The sequence below is a fragment of the Manihot esculenta genome, chromosome 14 (assembly GCF_001659605.2).
Source record: "Manihot esculenta cultivar AM560-2 chromosome 14, M.esculenta_v8, whole genome shotgun sequence".
Classification (NCBI taxonomy): Eukaryota; Viridiplantae; Streptophyta; class Magnoliopsida; order Malpighiales; family Euphorbiaceae; genus Manihot; species Manihot esculenta.
Window position 1 is genome coordinate 6385245 of NC_035174.2, and position 19793 is coordinate 6405037.

The 19793-nt window shown below is 36.8% G+C and overlaps 2 protein-coding genes and 1 pseudogene across 3 annotated transcripts; all 3 read left to right on the forward strand.

The window, feature by feature from the left end:
• Nucleotides 1-465: 465 nt before the first annotated feature.
• LOC110630840 (F-box/kelch-repeat protein At1g74510) lies at nt 466-3262 on the forward strand. Of its 2 annotated transcripts, none has more exons than XM_021778447.2 (2): nt 466-628; nt 1396-3262. In XM_021778447.2, the coding sequence occupies exon 2, from the start codon at nt 1439-1441 to the stop codon at nt 2933-2935; it is 1497 nt and encodes a 498-aa protein (XP_021634139.1). In that variant the 5' UTR covers nt 466-628; nt 1396-1438; the 3' UTR covers nt 2936-3262. The 2 variants fall into 2 exon arrangements, with proteins under 2 accessions (XP_021634139.1, XP_021634138.1); XM_021778446.2 differs by having other exon boundaries at nt 1435-3262.
• A 911-nt stretch (nt 3263-4173) lies between these two features.
• LOC110599860 lies at nt 4174-13150 on the forward strand (annotated as a pseudogene).
• A 5416-nt stretch (nt 13151-18566) lies between these two features.
• Nucleotides 18567-19277, forward strand: LOC110630739 (transcription factor ILI3). Its single transcript, XM_021778297.2, has 2 exons — nt 18567-18745; nt 19072-19277. Exons 1-2 carry the CDS (start codon nt 18632-18634, stop codon nt 19228-19230), a joined length of 273 nt encoding a protein of 90 aa, XP_021633989.1. The 5' UTR covers nt 18567-18631; the 3' UTR covers nt 19231-19277.
• Nucleotides 19278-19793: the final 516 nt, after the last annotated feature.

Sequence of the window (19793 nt, forward strand, 5' to 3'; positions counted from 1 at the left end):
ATTAATAATACTATATATAAAAAATAATAATTAATATTATTTTAAAATTTATAAAATGATAAATAATTAAAGTAAATAAATAATTTAAAATAAATAAATTATTTAAAATGGCAGGAGATAAAAATAGTATTTAAAAAAAGCCAGAGAAAAAAATAAAAAAGGAAACTAAAAAAAAGAGCCAACTCATAGCCCACAAGCGCAAAGTGAAGATTGCTTTCAAAATACCAACACGTGCAAAAACAGCCGTTAGCGGTTTCGGTTTCTCTTCATCGGGGCCGCAATCCCAAACGACGACTCCACCCAATACACTCTCTGGACTCTCACAGTCTCTCTCTGTAGACCCCACACGCCTCCCTTCTCTTTCTGTTAAAAAAATATATTTTATTATCTTATATTATTTTATTATGTTAATTTGCACTATAAAAGGCCCCCACGATATAAACCCAACATTACCATTAACCCATTATATTACTCTCCCGGCGAATATAACCAGAAACAAGAATGTGTGCGTGAGACTCGGAGAGAGAAAGAGAGGGAATCTAGTGAGAGAAACACCAATTGGGTTTTGATTCTCATACAGAATAGAACTGGAAGAACAGCGAAAGTTCCTATCTTTGCTGCCCAATTTGTGAGCGCTTTCTCTCTGTCTCTCTTTCTTCGTCGTTTTAGATGTTTTAGTGCCACTCTCATTGTGATGTTGCGCTCTTTTCTTTTTTTAATCTTTTGTTTTGGTTACTTTAAGTGTCCTCCATTTATCATTGCTTATATGGATAGAGTTTATTGCAGATTGATGCTGTTTTTTTCTGTTGGTAGATCTCTGTTACGTTTGTTTTTTGTTTAGAGGGAAATTTGCTGAGAAATTGAATTCTGGTCTTAAATGTTGTAATTTTGATTATAAGTCTGTTATGTGTTGCAATCACCTTGCTGTTGTGAGCTCAGAGATCTGATTAGGTTGCTTTCCATTTCTCACTTATAGCTGTTTTTAGTGTCATTCATTTTATTTATCTTGCAGGCTTTTTTTTTTTTTTCCTTATATTTATATGCAATCTTTTGTTCACGATTGATAGATTGTTCTTCTCATGCACGAATTCAATGGTGATGAGTAATTTTGTGATCGGTTATGGCATAGATGGTTGCATTGAGAACTTCTGTGTGTGTGTGTGTGTGAATTTTGCAAAATTTACATGTTATGAAATCTGGTTTTTGTTTGTGATTCCGTTGTTTGGTTTCTTTTTTTTTTTTTTTGGTTGCATGCGATGTGGCTAAAAGGATGTTACTGTTTGATTGCCATATTACTTGGCAAGAAATTTTATGTGTTTAAATATATGAATTAACTGAAGACATGCTTTTTATTTACTGTATTGATCGTTTTTGCATTTTATTATGATGAGTAAGGAAGTGTAAGTTTTCAGCTCATTGATTATATAATTCCAGCAAAATGTTGGAGGGATCTTATCTAGTCTCAAGGGAATTACCAGCCTCAAGCGAGCAAGAAAGCCAGTGGATTTACAAGACTTTTCATGCTGTTAAGCGCTCTAGCAAACGCAGGTCAGAAGATGGAGAAGATGTTCCATCAAGAAAGGCAGCTAGGCCATTAGGCGTCCTGGAGAGACAGGGAAGGGGCCCTCATGTTCTTCCCATCTTGAATGCTAATGAACCAGATGATCAGCATCAAACAGCTGGTATGGGTGGTCTTTCTGCTGTGCTAACTGATCGACCAGATATTCAGCAACAAGCAGTGGTTCTGAAAGGTCTTTTTGATGTTCAAATTGATCAGCCAGATAACCAGCATCCAATGGCAGGTCTGTATGTTCGTGCAGTTGCACAGAAAGATCAACCAGATAATCAGGATCAGGTGGAGGATAAATCGGATACAAGTTCACTTATTAATCAACTTGGTCGAGAACTGTCAATAAGCTGTCTCCTCCACTGCTCGAGGTCCGACTATGGCACCATTGCTTCATTGAATAAAAGCTTTCAGTCCATAGTTCAGAGTGGTCTGCTGTATAAGCTGAGGCGGAAAATGGGTATCGTTGAGCACTGGGTGTACTTCTCCTGCAACCTCCTTGAATGGGAGGCCTTTGATCCTTTTCACTGCCGATGGATGCATTTGCCAAGAATGAATGCAAATGAATGCTTTATGTGTTCAGATAAGGAATCTTTGGCCGTTGGTACGGAACTGCTTGTTTTTGGGAAGGAAATCGAATCTCATGTTATTTATAGATACAGCATTTTAACGAACAAGTGGACATCCGGCATGAAAATGAACATGCCCCGGTGCTTGTTCGGGTCCGCGAGTCTTGGGGAAATTGCCATTCTGGCTGGTGGCTGTGATCCAGCTGGTAATGTCTTAAGCTCGGCAGAGCTTTATAATTCAGAAACAGGCACGTGGATTAACATTCCAAGCATGAATAAAGCCAGGAAAATGTGTTCTGGAGTATTTATGGATGGCAAGTTTTATGTTCTTGGGGGGATTGGAACAGGTAATACAACGATGCTTACGTGTGGAGAGGTATATGATTTGGAAGCAAAAACGTGGCGTGTAATACCTGATATGTTCCCTGCACGAAATGGAGGAACAGGAGGGAATGAAATACCTGCTGCAGCTGAGGCACCTCCTTTAGTTGCAGTCGCAAACAATGAGCTTTATGCAGCTGATTATGCACTGAAGGAGGTGAGGAAATATGACAAAGAAAAGAATGTTTGGATCACATTGGGGGGACTGCCTGAACGAGCCGTTTCAATGAATGGTTGGGGGCTTGCATTCAGGGCATGTGGAGATCGGCTCATCGTTATAGGTGGACCCAGGGCTTTAGGTGGGGGAATGATTGAGCTTAACTCTTGGATTCCGAGTGAAGGTCCCCCACAATGGGATCTGCTTGCAAAGAAATCCTCAGGCAGCTTTGTGTACAATTGTGCTGTGATGGGATGCTGAGTTTTGCAGTTTTAGCAACAAAAGGTATAGTGCATGGAGTCCTTTCAGTTGGATAATAGGTTTACAAGGAGATGGGAATCTGGACAGTGGGAATATCTGCCTTCCTTTTTGGGGTAATTTCAGGTTTTAATTTAGACCTATAGATACAGTTTTAGAAGGAGGTCTGGAGATAACTTTGCCTCAACTTTAAATTTTTTTTCATGTACTTTTTTCTTTCTTTTTTTTTCCTTTCCAGTCAGTGCATCTGTTCAGTTACCATGAGAGCATTTCAAAAGTTGGAATAGTGTAAAAGTTGCACAGATGAATAAAAGTTCTGTTACAGTATTAGGGTGTTTCAAATGTTAGCTAATTCTCTATAATCCATCAAATTGTTCTGATCGTTATTCTCGTTTACCTTCCTTCACTACTAGAGATTCCCGATTTGAATTCCTTATATGGAAAATTAGAATACCTCTCTACTAAACCGGTATTTGCATGTTGGTCATACGTCTGTACGTGTATTTCTCTGATGTTGCACTATTAGTTCTCCATTCTATCGAGAAGTACAAATTTTAAACTGTTTCCTTTCATACAGCTGAATCTCATTGAATACATAGGCAGTCAAGATCATACTTGCACACCTTGAAAACTGTGGTGCAGGAAGGTCATATCTGACTATGCCTGTGTTGGCTTATGTATGTCAAACAAGACCTTTCGCAGATTGAAGCATTTCATGATAGTTATAATTCCCTTGCACTGGAGGAAGCCTCAAATTCCTTCTTAATAATATGTTTTGTGAAGTTTGCATTTCTTGTTTAGCTTCTGCATTTAGTGCATGCATCAATACAATTTGGACTTCTTAACACCATTTGGAAGCTAGTTATCCTGTCGTGCTTAAATTTTGGCTAGCGGATCCTATCTTCACTGAAGTATATTAGTCTTTACTAATTTGGTTTCTATGGTTATCAAATATAATTTGCATGAATCAATTATTTGTATATTCTATAATTTTTCCTAGTTCGGTGACAGTTACATAAAAGATTCTGCTAATCTACAATGTTTCATGATTTTCAGTTCATGCAACTTCAGAACTTGCTCAGTTTACTGCTAACTTACATTTCAGTTTTTTTAACACATATGCTATCTGCCATTGAGTTGACATCTTACTAGGACCAGCTATTAACTTGATCATGCATCCTTGTTTCTTTCTATATTTGATCATATAGTCACTGAGCAAAAGAAGACTGAGACTGTTAAACATGACATTGATATTTGTGGATTTGGTAGAAACCTTACAAATTCAATTCCCTACTGTTTATTGTGGTGTCTATGAGTGCTACATAAGGTTGCTCTTCTGTTCTTTTAGCCAAAAAGGAAGCTGTTTAGATTCCAGAGATTCCAAGTATGGGCAAGTATAAAATCGTCAGTGGCTTCCATTTTCACCTGAGTGAATTATTGTGCTGGCCTGGAGAAATGGAGACACGCACAAAAGAAGAAGCCAAGGTATGGAACTAGCAAATTTTTTATTGTCGGTTTTTATTTCAATATGTTAATGTTGATGTAAGCATGAAACATGGACTGTTGTTGGCAGGAAACGAATGTAGAACAAGATTGGCCAAATGACTTTCACATCACAATAGAGTCTAGTAAAAAGACTTGGGAGTATATACAAAGGGCCATCTCCATCCATCTTTGGCGATTTCTATGCCAGAAAAGGTGGTGAAAATTGGGAAAAAAAAGGCAAGCAAGAATATCTCACACAGTGATTGTTGTTGTGCATTGACTGACGTGTACGTCATCAATATTGGCACATTTATAAGTCTTGGATTTCTGTACTTGAGCTGTGACCTCAGAAATTTGGCCTATGTGCATGGTGGGGATGGAGTTTTGTGCACATGAGAGGACAAAGGGCCAAAAAGTTAGTTGCTTTGCTAATATTTGTGATTTCCCATCACCCCTCTCCTTTTTATTCTCATTTCATATTTATATGGAAACCAATTTACTTATATTCATTATCATTTATAACCAGTATATAAATTTAAATATTAAGATTTTAATGTAATAATACGTGAGCTTATAATAACACCACCTTTTTCTTTCTCTTTTTTTTTTTTCAGCTCTCTTTTTAGTTTAATTTTGTTTTCTTCATTATCATTTGATTGGTAGTGGGTTTTAGCTTTCAGGATTTTTTTCCTCTTTTATCCGCAAGTTGTTTTGGGTTTTGTTTCAAATGAATGTTTATTTTCCAAATTTATTTTGCTGAAAAACTATTTACTATGTATATATATATAAGAAGATTGCGTTTACGGAGTTTATATTCTCACTTATGAGGTCAACTAAAATATATATGTTATAATTTTTTTTAAAGGCAACTTTGACATAAGCTTTTTACTAAAAGGATTGAAAAAGATAGATTATTCACACTTCTATAGAAAGCTAATTCTACTATTTACGTAATGAAAATAATTTAAAATTTAGCACAGGATAAATAAAATAAATTTCTCATGCTCAAATTCAATATTTGGGGACGAACCTGGTAAAAATGAAAAAGAATATAACAAAAATTAACAACTTTTCTTTTCAACGTGAGTAGCATTTTTATGGTTATTTCTTAATTAAACACATAAATTAAGTAGTATTAACCTTAATTAATTGGTTACATTCTTAATTATTTGTAATCATTTTAGTAAAATACTGTAATTAGTATTTCAACATTTAAACCCAAAATGATTAACACAATTTCAATAGTTGCTATTAGTTTAGAAAATAAAAAAAAAAGAAAATGATTAGTTGGTGAAATTCCAATTACTACTGCAGCAGGAAACAGCCTTTTTCCAATTTTCTTTTCCATTTGTACTTGTTTCTGTTCTGTGCTGCAAACAGTTGGTGCTGTTGCCTGCAAAAATAAATAAAGAAATGGTTAAATAAATAATTTGTTGGAATTGGACCCCAGGTTTAGAAAAGTACACTTGTGTCCCTAGTTCAATATTTGGTTCAATGGGACAACTCGGCTCAGGCTCCTACCTTTCCCAGAAATTCACGTGCCTCCTCCTCTTTGCATTAACTCATGCTCATGCTCCTCCCCCCCCCCCCCCCCCCCTCTTTTTACTTCACCTTAATTCAATTTATATATTTAAAAAATTATTTTTTCTCCTTGCTTTTTGGGCCCAAGCTCAGTCACCAGTTCAAGCACAGTCCACTTAGTAAGCTTAATGTCCACCAACCCACCACAAACCGACCCGCGATTGACTCCGTATTTTTTATCCGAGTCCGACCAGAATGGATTATCAACAGCTTCCTCACTCTCTCTGTGAAAGTAAAATCATCCATCTTCTTCGCTTGCTTATACGAAATCCGATCAAATTCCCGACCTACACTCACTCTTCCATCAAGTTAACCTATCTAAAGGCTGGACTCAACAATCCAAATTCTCACTCCGCTCTCTACTCTCTTCTTCTCAGCTCTCTTACTTCTTACTTCTCAATGACAGGCTCCACAAGCGAGAAGATCTCTCGACGCCACTTCGCCTCGTCTCAGAGTTGCGATCTCACTGTTTGGATTTGGACCGTACCCTACTCGATTTCAACTCGAGGCTCGAAGCATGCCTTTTCGCTTACGCGTCATTCTTCGATCGAATTCATGGCCTACACAGTGATGCCAGTTCCAAGTTGACCAAACACGGCTCCTTGACTCGGGCTTCTAATTTTCAGGTCATTGTATCCACTTATTTGCGAATCGGTAGCATGTACATGCAAATTCCTAATGCGTGTTTCATTTCTTTTTTCTTTTTGGTGTTTTAAATTGTTGAAGTTCCTTGTGTAGATGGAGGAGGAGGAGAGGGAAAAGTGAGGAAGGAGGAGATATTACGCGAGAAGCTGCCAGCTTAGCTAAGGATGTGGCGAGAGTGGAAACTGTTCGAGCTTACGCTTGTGAGGCTGTTTTTTCCCTTAAACCACGTCCTTTTTGGGAGATATGGGAATGTGAGTTAAGTAAAAGATGGGAGAAGTGCTGAAATTTTCTTGTTATTGTTGAAATGTATCAAGAGATACCAGAATGATAAGTTTTTAGATGTATATATATATTTTATTTCATTCTTTATACATAAATCACTATATACATGCACATATTGTCAACTAGATAACTGTATGAGTATTTAAATGATAACATGATATGTTTCCTTAATGCAATAACTTTTCACATGATTTTTTTTTTTTTAAAAAAAAAGAAAAAAAAAAAAGGAAAACTTTAAGGACGATATGCTTAAGTCTTATTTCTGGAGTTGAAGAACAGGTTGCATTGGCATCTTTCATCAATTTAGCTGCCTGCAGCTAACATTTTCACTCTGTTCTGTTGCCATAATAATTCCCTGGTATAGAAAAAATAGGTCCATAGAGCCAATCCTAACTGGTTTATATTAGGGTTTAGTTGAGTTGGATTGCAGTTTTTGTTTTGACTAATTCTGGTTTCACCTGAACCATCTCAAAGGATTTTTTTTTTCTAATTTTCTCTCATGTTATCCTTGAAATATTATATGTGAAATTGGGGAAAGATTTGTAAAATAACCAGTATCATTAATGGTTTACTGGTTGATCCCTAAAACATGGCATCACTTCATCATCTTTGAGGCATGTATATAAAGTGCTAATTGAAAACCAGTACAGATATGCCATTGAGCAGCTGTAGTGCTTCACACTCTTAACTTCTCTTGTATGAGATGTTACATCCCTGGATGAAAAGTGAATTTTATCATGTTTGGAATTAAAAGATGAATGGATCTAGATTATACTCAAGGTGGGATTATCATAATCAATTAGCAGTGTTACACTTTTACTTTTTGAGGCTGATTAAACATAGGACGTAAGTAGCAAGTAGATGCTTAATTTAGCAATCATCTGTTTCATTGGTGAATTGAGTTACTGTAATACTATGCTAAACTTAGATGTCGAAATTTCAATTTTTTGACGGAATTTCTATTGAAATCCTGAATCTCGAAATTGGAATATTTGAAAAGGTAAAATAGGGTTTTTATAAAATGAATTTAAAGTATTTAGAAAATGTGTTAAAAAAAAATTCAAATCGCCAAGGTTCGGCTGCCGAAAATAAGCTAGCAGACCCAGCTAAAAAGGGCCTCAACTCGATTTTGAGAGAAATTATTCTCTCTTCTTTCGAGCAGAGATAAGCCTAAAGCCCTTTGATATTTTTGCATGAGTTTTCTTCGATTCATTTATAAATTCATGAGTTTTATCCGTTATTTTGAAGAATCAAGTTGAGTTCAAAGTTCTAGCGCTTGGAATCTTCAGAGTTTATCCCTTTTTCTGCTCCCAAATCCTTTTCTTGTTGTTGTGGTTGTGTCCCTTCAAAGAGGTAAGTTTGGCTTTCTCAAAACTTTTTATTTTTGGGCTCATTGTGAGTTGTGTTGTTGGAGCGGCTGTCATGAGAATGCATGCGGTGTCTTTTTCTTCTTTTATGATTGAACCTAGAATATCTATGTGATGAGTGGTTATGTTAAATGCATATAGAAGTTTAGGTTAGCTTTAAATGTTTCTGGTGTTTTGGGTTGTGTATGGTTATTTTTAAGTATTTGCATGTGAGTTTTATCGCGGTTTGGTAGTTGGGAGTTAAGGTAGAATCAGGTTCTGCCTTGTAGAAGAATCCAGGTTCGGCCACCGGCAGCCCTTTGGCTGCCTAACTTGCCTCCGAAAGTTTGACCTTTGGATTGCCGAACCTGCCTATGGAGGCAGCCTTTTGGCCGCTTAACATGTCTCCGAAAGTTTGACCTTTGGATTTGTATGGAGACTTTAGGCCGCCGAACCTACCACCTAAAGTCCCCTATCCAGCTTTTTTCAACTTGTTTTCTACATGTGTAGGGGTTTCTTAGAATAGTTTTTAGAGTTGTAAAAGCTATGTTTGATCTCTAGTTTAAGTCCATCTGTATAGGATTGGACTTAGGAGACTGTAGAGGCTTGCAATGAGATGACTGCTTCAGAGCTAGGCGTGCGTCAGTTAGAGGTGAGTAGAATTAAACTGAATTATTATTTTAAAGAAATCAAATGTTTTAAGCATGCTTATGTATAATGAATGCTATGTATATATATGATTGGGCTGTCTTGCATTAGAATTCAACAAATATGATGGATTGCATAATTTTTTATTGTTGTGGATGGATGTTGGATGACCCACTAGCGCTCGAGTTGTGAGCTTGACACTATTGGAATTTATGGAAGATTACTGTTGACAAGTTCATTTTAATGTAAATTGTTTGTACTGTGATGCATTCATATAATTATATATTTTATTAAATTGTGTTTGTTTATGTTTCTACTCGCTAGGTTTTTATACTTGATCCCTTTTCCCTAATCTCAGGTTTACAGAGTTAGAGTTAGTTTGGGAGATCAACAGAGTTTTTTGGTACAGTTCTAATATAATAGTATAGCTGTAGGCATATAATAATTTGTGGATTATAATTGTTTTTTGCCCGAGTTTCCTTTTATAATCCTTTGTATATGATCTTTTATGTAAAAGTTTTAAATTATAAGTTATGTTTGAACCAAATTTAAGGTATGTAATGTTGATCATACTGGAGCATTTGATGAGAGCTCTAACATGGGTTTTATGTTTTCAGTTATGATGTATGCACAAGTCGATTTTTGATTAATGAAATGAAAATATTTTTTTATATTTTTATTGAGATTATATCAGGTGTAACAGGATGTATAGTAAGTTTGCTATGGGTTCGGTGACCTTAAGTAGATATGAACCCTAACGCCAGTAGCGGTCTGGTTTTCGGATCGTTACAATTACACCTTCTTGCTGGACAACGGACGCTGCCATTTAATTTACTTCCTTTAATTTTCATATTCTTATGTATCAGCTGTTGCCTACTACTTTTTATTTTTCCAATAACTAAACATCATCATGTTTTCTTTTGGTTAACTTATGCCCCATCAAGTTCTCCTGTTTTTACAAAACAATTTCCTGCATCTTTCAGAGACAGCATTGAAGCTTGACACTTTAGTTGGTGATATTGAAGATGCCATGTCTTCTTCTTTGAATAAAAATCGAAGGAAGCATTCCTCTAAACAGAGATCAGAAGTGCATGACTTCATTTATTATCAACTTCAAATTTGTAGCGAATGTTCTCTCTTCAATTGTTATTTTTTGTATTTGCAGGAAATGCACCTGATTGCTATTGAGACACGTGGACAAACAGAAAATGTTTTAACATTCATCACAAAGACACACCCTCAGTGGACATGTCTTGTATCAGCAGTTGATCACAGAGTAGATAGAGCCTTGGCCATCTTAAGACACCTAGCAGTTGCAGATCATCAGTCCCTTCTTGTTTCCCTTGAATGGCCACCACCACTTTCCGCCATGGCTTCCTCAAACCTTGAAGTCCCCAATCCTCTCTTCACAATGCAATGCTTTGTGCCACTTGCAAGAGTTGCAGAGACGAAGGAAATCTCGGCAACTTAAGGGCCACAACTGTGAAGTTGCTCTGCACCAACCACTTTGGGTAATCAAAGAACTTGTGAATCCTATCTTAATTGCATGCCTGAAAATTGAACAATTTTCAAGGTGGACTGATAAGCAGGATCTCGATTTTGCTCATGTACAAGATTACAAGGGATTATGTTGACACTATGGATGAATTATTGTAACTGTTAGTTGATGAAGCAAGGCTAGTAGGGTACAGTTGCAGAGAAGAATGGATTTAGGCAATGGTAACCTCTTTATTAACATCCTTAGCAAAAGAGGTACTCCCTGTTTATATCAGTCGTCTAAATGAAGAGAGCACTGCTGGTGTTCAATCGCATGCTAAAATATTGTAGCTCTATCTTGTTGACTTGATGATTGCTTTTGACAAAAGGATTCAGTCTGTGGTAACACATTCTGGAATCATGCCTTCTCTTGAGGAAGATGGAAACTTGCAGCAGATTTCTTCCCTGTCTGTGTTCTGTGAGTGACCTGACTGGCTTGATATACGGACAGAAATAGATTTTAATGACACACTTGAGAAGCTAAAACCTGAGGTAGAATTGAACAGCGAAAATTCAAGGGGCTGCCCTTTTATCTGGTTCTGGAAATTGAGAACACAATTTATAGTACCTTCCTTCGGCATCTATTAGAGGTAGCTGATTGATGTTGGTCGCTGTGTACAACCTCTATGAGGTCAAGGTTTCTCAGGTTAGCTGGTACTCCTGTACTAGAGAGATTTTTGGATTGTGTCCTTCTGAGGTGCCAAGAGGCTGATGGACTGACTGAATTAACAGATGATGATGCTCCAATCAAAGTTGCAAATTCCATAAACGCTGCTCACTATGTCGAGGTTGTTTTGAAGGAATGGTGTGAGGAATCTTTTCCTTGAAATGGGATTTGATCGTGGTGATCAATTGGGTATATCAACGGATGATAATGAAAGCAGGGAACTGCCACTTGATGGACCTGTTAGTGGCATTTTTTATAAGGAGACAAGAAACTTGAATGATTTTAGAAAAGGGTGGGTTGAAGAGATATCTGCTATTGTTTTGAGGGGCTCCGATGCTAGGTGTCGAAATTATATGAAAAACAGGAGGCAGTGGCTGGATAAGGGTGAAGAAGGTGGAACAGTGTCCAAAAATTTAATTGAGGCTTTGATTATTTACGAGGAAAGGCGACAGTAGTGGAAGAGAATTTGAATGGAATAGATTTTGTTGGTGTATTGAGAAGTTTGGTTGCTGGAGTTGTTCGCTTGCTTTTCAGGGTATTCGTATGAGCAATGTGAAGTTTCATGATTGTGGTGTTGAAAGGTATAGTCATGATTTGGAGATTTTGTTTGTGATATTTGGAGCTTGGTGCTTGAGGCCCGAAGGTTTTTTCCCCAGATTAAGTGATAGGTTGAAGTTGTTGAAATTGGACGAGTAGCAGTTTCAAGGTAGTTCGGTGGGACAAGAGAAGTGGATGAAGGGAGAATGGAATCAGAAATTTAGGTTTAGCCGAATCTGAGAAGATACTGAGCAGTGCAGTATTCCTGGGATAAACGCGTTTCAAATTTTGTTAGTATTGTTCACCCAAAGGATTGGCAAACTTGGAAGTAAAACGGAGGGGTTCATTCAGGTTATCGATGCATTACAGAAAATTTTCCGTTGTCCACCAATTTGTTTCTGAAAAATAATAGGATAAACGATAAAAGAAGTATTTTGATTATTCCAACTTTTATTTTCCATATTGTAAACAGATTTGTAAGGCAGTTGGAACGATTCATTTTTCTTGTAATATCGTACATAAATTTTCTTTATTTTAAAATAAAATTTTATAAGTTAAAAGGTATTTCAAACAAAAAAATTAATAAAAAAAATTAATTAAATTGGATTTTTGTGATGAATAAGGTTAGAAATTAATTAGTCTTTGATTATATTTCTGGTATTTGCTCACATCAGGTCAGGACATAAATGACAATTGCCATTAGTAAGCACGGACCTATGCCTTTTTGGTTCTAATTTGTTAGGAATCTAAGCAATACTTTGCTTTGAAACTTCGATATGAATAATTATAGTTTATGCAATGATCTCAAGGTAATCCTGTTGGAATTCTTTTTTTTTTTCTGGTCAGAGAACCCTGTTAGATGGAGAGGCAAAGTATTTTTCATTACTGCAGTTTCAGGTCTTCGTTTATCATGGTTGGAAATGAATAATATAGCATTCATTTCGTAAAGTTCCGATTTCCTCCTCCTTTGTTGTGAATGGACTTGAGCTATCTTTTTCAGCCTCCCGAACAGGAAAATAATAAATTGGAAGAGTTCAACTTGCTTTGTCTTAATGTGCAAATCAGTTTAATTATTGAGTTGTACATGAGAACAGGAGAAGTTAGTACTTGATACGCATTCGTGTACGGATGATTGAATAATTGGTGCACTCGGAAGTCAGAACTTGCATGTGCCAGCTTTTATGAGCTTGAATTGTGCCAATGAGAAACCATGCCATTTTTCTGAAACCAAGGCCAACTCGGCGTTACGGATTCTTTGATGTGGTGGTATGTATGCCTTTATTCCAGCGGAGCAGAAGGGTAAGATAACCAAGTTGAATTTAGAAATACTTGCAGGGGCAATGCTAAAATTGCACATTTAGTGATTTCAATTACCCAATGCATCTGAAAGAGAACCTAAGGTGAGAACCTTATCAAGAGTAGTCTCTCTTTGTAGGATGTGATAATATTAAGTATACTCAGTTATAGCTCAGTTCATAATCAGATTCGATACCATGAGATTCAACAATATATATATATATATACATGAACACTATTTAATTAAAAGAATGAAGCTATGTACACTGGCACTTTAATAATTAAATTAGAAAGACTTTCCAGGAATAGCGAATATTGTGTGATAAGGATGATAAAAGTAATAGAATGTTAGAATGTGTTTTTATATGGTATAACAGATTTATTCTCATATTTACATATATTACTTATTTTATCCGATTTCTTTTTATCTCAAAGAATTACATCGAGTCTCACCTATATTTAAAGTATCTCTAAATCGAATAACATTTAAATTATAATTATTATATTGTATCATCAAATTTTTAATTAAATTGATTAGAATAGCTCCCTTTAATCTATAATTTAAAAACTTTGGTTTGTGATTAAGTGATTGAGATTAGTGATCGCTAAAGTGGTTTCAATTTGATTTAAATCTATGAACTATTGGTTAGTTTTTATTTTAAAATTTGATATATCTAATTTTATTGACTCTACATCAAAATATATCGATAAATTTAAATTAAAATTTAAAAAATATGAATCAAACTATAAAATCTCTGACAGTTTATATTTTAATTTTAATTATTTTTTATTAAATTCAAAATAGATTTGATTTTGATCTAAAATTGAATCATTGAATGTAACGACCCGAAAATCGGACCGCTACCGGCGCTAGAATCCAAATCAACTTAAGGTCGCCGGAACCCATAGCAAACCTGCTATACTCTCTTTTTCAACTACTCAAACCATTGTAATCAAACAAACCATGTATGCAAAAAGGGATTTACAACATGGGTCAAGCACAATACTATACTATGAACAATACTAAAACATTTCTTTATAATATTACAGGTCCACACTATACTATTACAAAACTCTTTACTCTTCCTGTACCCTGCTGAACTTCCCCTGACCTCTGATCCTGCAAAACTGAGGTTAAAGGAGAGGGATGAGCTATACTAGCTGTAACAGCCCGGCCCTTCTCGCACGGCACTGTTACCACTCACGGCCCAGGGCTATCCCTCGCCTGGCCTCTTGCCACCTCGGGCTTTCCACTGGCGTCGTGAGCAGCTCTTAACATCCCTTCACCCTCACGGGTTCCGGGCAGGATTTGTCCCTCGGGGGAGCCATTACGGCCCGCCCTAGCCCGAGTGGATTTGGCCCAATTCCTTCCTCTGGGAATTAGGTCGCCTCCCCCACTGCTCGAACCCTTGACCTCCCACTTTAAGGGGTACTCACTCTCACCAGACTATTCCCTTAAAGTGGGAGGTCAAGGGTTCGAGCAGTGGGGGAGGTGACCTAATTCCCAGAGGAAGGAATTAGGCCAAATCCACTCGGGCTAGGGCGGGCCGTAATGGCTCCCCCGAGGGACAAATCCTGCCCGGAACCCGTGAGGGTGAAGGGATGTTAAGAGCTGCTCACGACGCCAGTGGAAAGCCCGAGGTGGCAAGAGGCCAGGCGAGGGATAGCCCTGGGCTGTGAGCGGTAACAGTGCCGGGGATCACGTCCGGGCTGTTACATAAAAAATGGAACAATTGGTACTCACTCTCACCAGACTATTCCCTTAAAGTGGGAGGTCAAGGGTTCGAGCAGTGGGGGAGGCGACCTAATTCCCAGAGGAAGGAATTAGGCCAAATCCACTCGGGCTAGGGCGGGCCGTAATGGCTCCCCCGAGGGACAAATCCTGCCTGGAACCCGTGAGGGTGAAGGGATGTTAAGAGCTGCTTACGACGCCAGTGGAAAGCCCGAGGTGGCAAGAGGCCAGGCGAGGGATAGCCCTGGGCCGTGAGTGGTAACAGTGCCGTGCGAGAAGGGCCGGGCTGTTACACTAGCCCAGTGAGTAGAATAATAAAAACATGTTAATAAACATGCTCACATGGAATGCATCACATCACAAGTAAAGCACCCATCTCAGACGGACTGATTCAAAAAATCCCTCTGTTCTGTGCCCGGCCCGCGAAGGAGCTCCTCAGGACTTTAGTATGCACCCTATGGTGCTCTGTGCCCGGCTCTCAATGGGGCTCCTCAGGACTTTACTCGGAGGGCTAATGAATCCACTCTATGTCCGATCCATACAAGCAAAGAATAATGCAATGCATCACATTAGTGAGTTCTAGTGCACTCAATCTATTACATATCATGATGCATGGAACATGCTAAAAGCATTTAACTTCTCAAGTTAACACATTAAGTTTAGTTCCATTCACTTCTAACTGACTCTGAACTGACGCTGAATATTCTGAAGCAGTGCTCACTGCTGCTCTCTTCGGTTACTCTAGTCCGTCCCTACACAGGTGGACTCAAATGAGGGACCAAACTAGCTCAAGAACAACTCTAAAAAACTCCCCAAAAACCCCCTAAAACATCATAAAACAATCAAGTAAAACATGCAAAAGAAGGCTGGACAGGGCACTTTCGGCGGCACTTCGGCTGCCGAAAGTCCTCTCCAGAGACACAAGTCTCTAACCTTCGGCGGCACCTTTGGCGGCCGAAACCCCCCTCTAGAGCCGAAAGTCCAAACTTTCGGGGGCAAGCTTAGGCAAGCTTAGGCAGCCGAAACCACCTCCTTATCATGTTCGGCGGCCGAACCTTCGTTCGGTGGCCGAACCTTCATTCGGCGGCCGAAACTGGATTCTCCAGTAAGGCAGAACCCTGCTCTGCTTCAAGCAAAACTTACCCAACTTCACTCAAACATGCAACCCAAAATTCCACAACCTGCATATACTCCAGTATAGGCACAAAGGGGCCCAAAACTAACTTAAACCCCAACAAACATCACAACTCAACACAAATACAAGCTTTGACAAAAAATTAACCAAAAACTCAACTTACCCTAAACATGCATCTCTACCCATAAAACTCCATAAAACATTCATAAAACATGAAAAGAAGTTCAGGATCTTCACTTACCTCTGAAAAACGAGAGGATAGATGATCCTAACGTGGAGTTATGGAGCAACTCACTTCCAAAGTCTCCAAACTTCAAAACTTTGGTTTTTAACTCAAAAACTTCAAAACAACATAAAAACCTATCAAAACCTTGAAAGATTGAAGAAAACATGAAGATCACCCAAGGAAAATCATGGTCTCACCTCTGTCTGTGGAATGGAAAGAAAATCTTATCCAATCACTGACCTATGGCCTTTTATAGGTGGCTGGCCAGATCACCTTCGGCGGCCTAACGTGATTCCAAACTCATGCATGTTTGGCGGCTGAACTTCACCTTCGGCGGCCGAACCTGGCATTTCTTCCTTGGTACTTTTCATTTAAAAACTCATTCTCTTTATACTTAAAACACTAAAACATACCAAAACTCTTTAAAAAAACATAATTCTTATTCCTCTAGAGAGTTCCGACATTCTGGATTCCATCGGATAGTAGAATTTCGATACCAGACTCTATCCGGGTATTACATTGAACTCATAATTTCAATATTGATCGAAAACTGCTTTTGGTACATCCCATTTTGATTTGTTTTTAATTCAAGTCGTAAATGCGGCAGAGTACTAATTGTCCAATTCTCCTGTGTGTAAATATACATATGGGGTTGGCCAGCGGAAATTTAGGGGCTGAATTAAGAGGTTGGTAAATGAAGCCAAACACCTCAATAATTGGGTGAGTTGTGAACCGTTTCTCAACACACTCAAAATGTACATTATTATGTACGGCGGTTATATTTACAACATTTTAATATAAATGAAATTATATATTCTGAAATGTAAAACGAGTGAAATCATATAATTTTTAAAATAAAAACAGCAGTGACTCAAATAATAAAAAGTAAAATGTTAAAAAATTTTATATTAATATTTTAAAGTGATAATATTAGTGTTTTTTTAAATAGAAACACATAAATAAAATGGACAAAATATAACTAAAAAAAAAATACAAAAGGATAATTAATTTTGATAAAATGTGTTTTTATGCGTTTGCCTACCTTTAATAAAATTTCTAATTTCGCTGCTGGTTGTGGTTGAATGATAAAATTTCTTATATGATTTGTATTGTATTGTGTGTTCGCACAGTCACAATACGATAAGCCTTTCCTTGCATCAACAATACATATTTTTATTTAAATAAAATTATTATTTAATTTATATAATATAAAAAATTCATTAATTCTTCTTTTAATTTTAAAAAATATATTAATTTAAAATTTTAAAATATTTACTAATTAGTATTTTTATTAATTTTAATTTATTAATTTTATATTAAAATCATTTTAAACTTATTTACGATATTAAATTTTAAAAATTAATGGATAGGCTAATTAATAATTTTTTTAAAATTTAAATATATTTTAATTTATTTTTAAAATAAAGTAACTGGCTAATGGGTTTTCGAAATAGTAATTTTCTCTTTTGTTTATAATAAATAAATGCCCACTTGGAATTACCGTGAAATTTGAGCATTCTTCTGCATACCATAGTCTAGTCTTCTTGTTTGTTTGTTTGTTTGAATGGCATACAGAGAGGAGCTCAGTAGTTACAGGCCTATTCCTAGCTAATGAGTTTATGTAAGATTAAATTGGTAGTCTAGCTACCCAACACATGCAGCTTCTGCTGTCAAGTTAAGGAACTAAATTCACTTCTGCCATTTTCTTGTGATGTCTCTCTGATGATGGCATGTTCAGTGTTGCAGAATTGCCAATTTTGCAGGATTTTGCTTCTTTTTCAATTTTTAGTCCTTCAATTGTCAAACAAATAATTTCCTCAACTTCTCCTTAACTTTGTAAATAGGAAGTAAATACCTGAATCATAATAATTAGATGCAGCAAATTCATCAGTTTTAATTCAACATTAGATGCTAAGTTTCCCAAGTAATTGCACTTGTTTTATATGTGTCTATAAATCTTCTTTCAATCATTCAAGCAATTTCTAAATTTTTTAAGGTAATTAGATTTGATGGTTCAACTAGAAATGGCATCAAAGATTAAAATATTTTTTCAAGGGGAGTGAACCCAGAACAAAATTTTGTAAAAGAAGAGGAACAGGAAATAGATTTGAAAAAAGAAATGCTAAGACTGTGCCCTTAAAGCCCCATAGGCAAGCAAGAGACAAAGCATCCTTAATTTTGGTAGCATATAAACATTTATAATTAGAATGAAAGAAACCAAAAACATGGACACTTCTCTAATTAGGATATATTTTGATCAATTTTGCAACTAAATTAGCATGCTGGTAGGATAATTGTCTTTTAGCAAACATAATTTGTGAGGGACCTACTTGATCGTGGAGTGTGGACCCATTTAGTGCATAAATGTGGGACAACAGGGACCTAATTATGTTTATCTAAATCATAAATGTCCTTGTTGTTGTCTTGTCCAACTGACTTGTGTCCAAGCCCTCCTCTCTTCAACTCTTTTTAAGCTGCTCTTGCTTCCCATTCCAACTTCCCCTCAGTGGCTGCTGAGTTCTGATAGTCGAAGCTAGCAAAACAGACTGTAAGAGAGCAAGCAGCAATCACAGAATTTCAGATATGTCTAGCAGAAGACCATCAGGAGCCTCAAAATTAACTGAAGATGAGATTAATGAGCTCATCCTCAAACTACAGGCATTGCTACAACAGCTTGATCAAAGGCAGACCTCCAGGGTATAGCCTTAGATTCTTTTTCTTCTCTTCTTTTTATCTATCTTCACTTATTTAACATCCCCAGAAACTTGAACTTATTTCCTTTAGGACACAATAGCTGTGGTGTACAGACATTTTCGACAATGGACATAATATGCAAGTTCCGAGCTACATGCTTATACACCAACTGTCTGTCTCAGTTCTGATATACACCCTTGTCGATATTTAAAACTATAAATACTGAAGTAAAACCTACTAATGGAAACACATGCATTAAATGCTTGTGGTCCTGTAATGCTGAGCAAGCTTTTTTTTTTCTTTTTCGTTTTGTGTGTGCTTTGTTACAGGTATCAGCATCGAAAATTTTGAAGGAAACATGCAGCTACATCAGAAAGCTACAAAGTGAGGTGGATGACTTGAGTGAAAGACTATCTCAGTTGATGGATTCTATGAACATCAATACCGTTGATATAGAATCTCTTATTACAAGTATTCTACCACAATAATAAAAGTTTTTTACTGCACAATATTCCTCTGGAATAATAAATGAAAAGCTGGCTAGCATGTATTTTCCTGTATTAACTACTCTAATATATGCTTAATGTGATAAAAATGCAGCCTTTTTTTCCTAATATATGTTTCATTCATCTCCTGCTTTGTCTTTAATATAATGGTTAGCATTCTTCTGCTAATTATTTGTATTGGGTCCCAGATCTTAATCTTGATTTATGTTATGTTTACCTACTAACAAAAAATAAAATAGGATATGGCTGTGGTTGGCACAACAGTCAATGTTTAATCATGTTTTTGTTGTCTAATGTTCATTCTAATGGGATTTTTTAATTCATAGCATTTCGTTTACTGGGCAATCATTAGTTTTATGGGAGGAATTGATAGGCGTGAGCAGATCATAAATGCTTGCTTGGATGTATTGTTCAAATTCTGTAGCCATCATTACTAGGGTGTTAGTCTCAAAATTTTCAAGTTATCACTATTGAATGTTTTTGGGAGTAATAGATTAGCTCCTGATATCATCTGGGTGTCGAAACAACCAGCTAAAGCTGTCAGC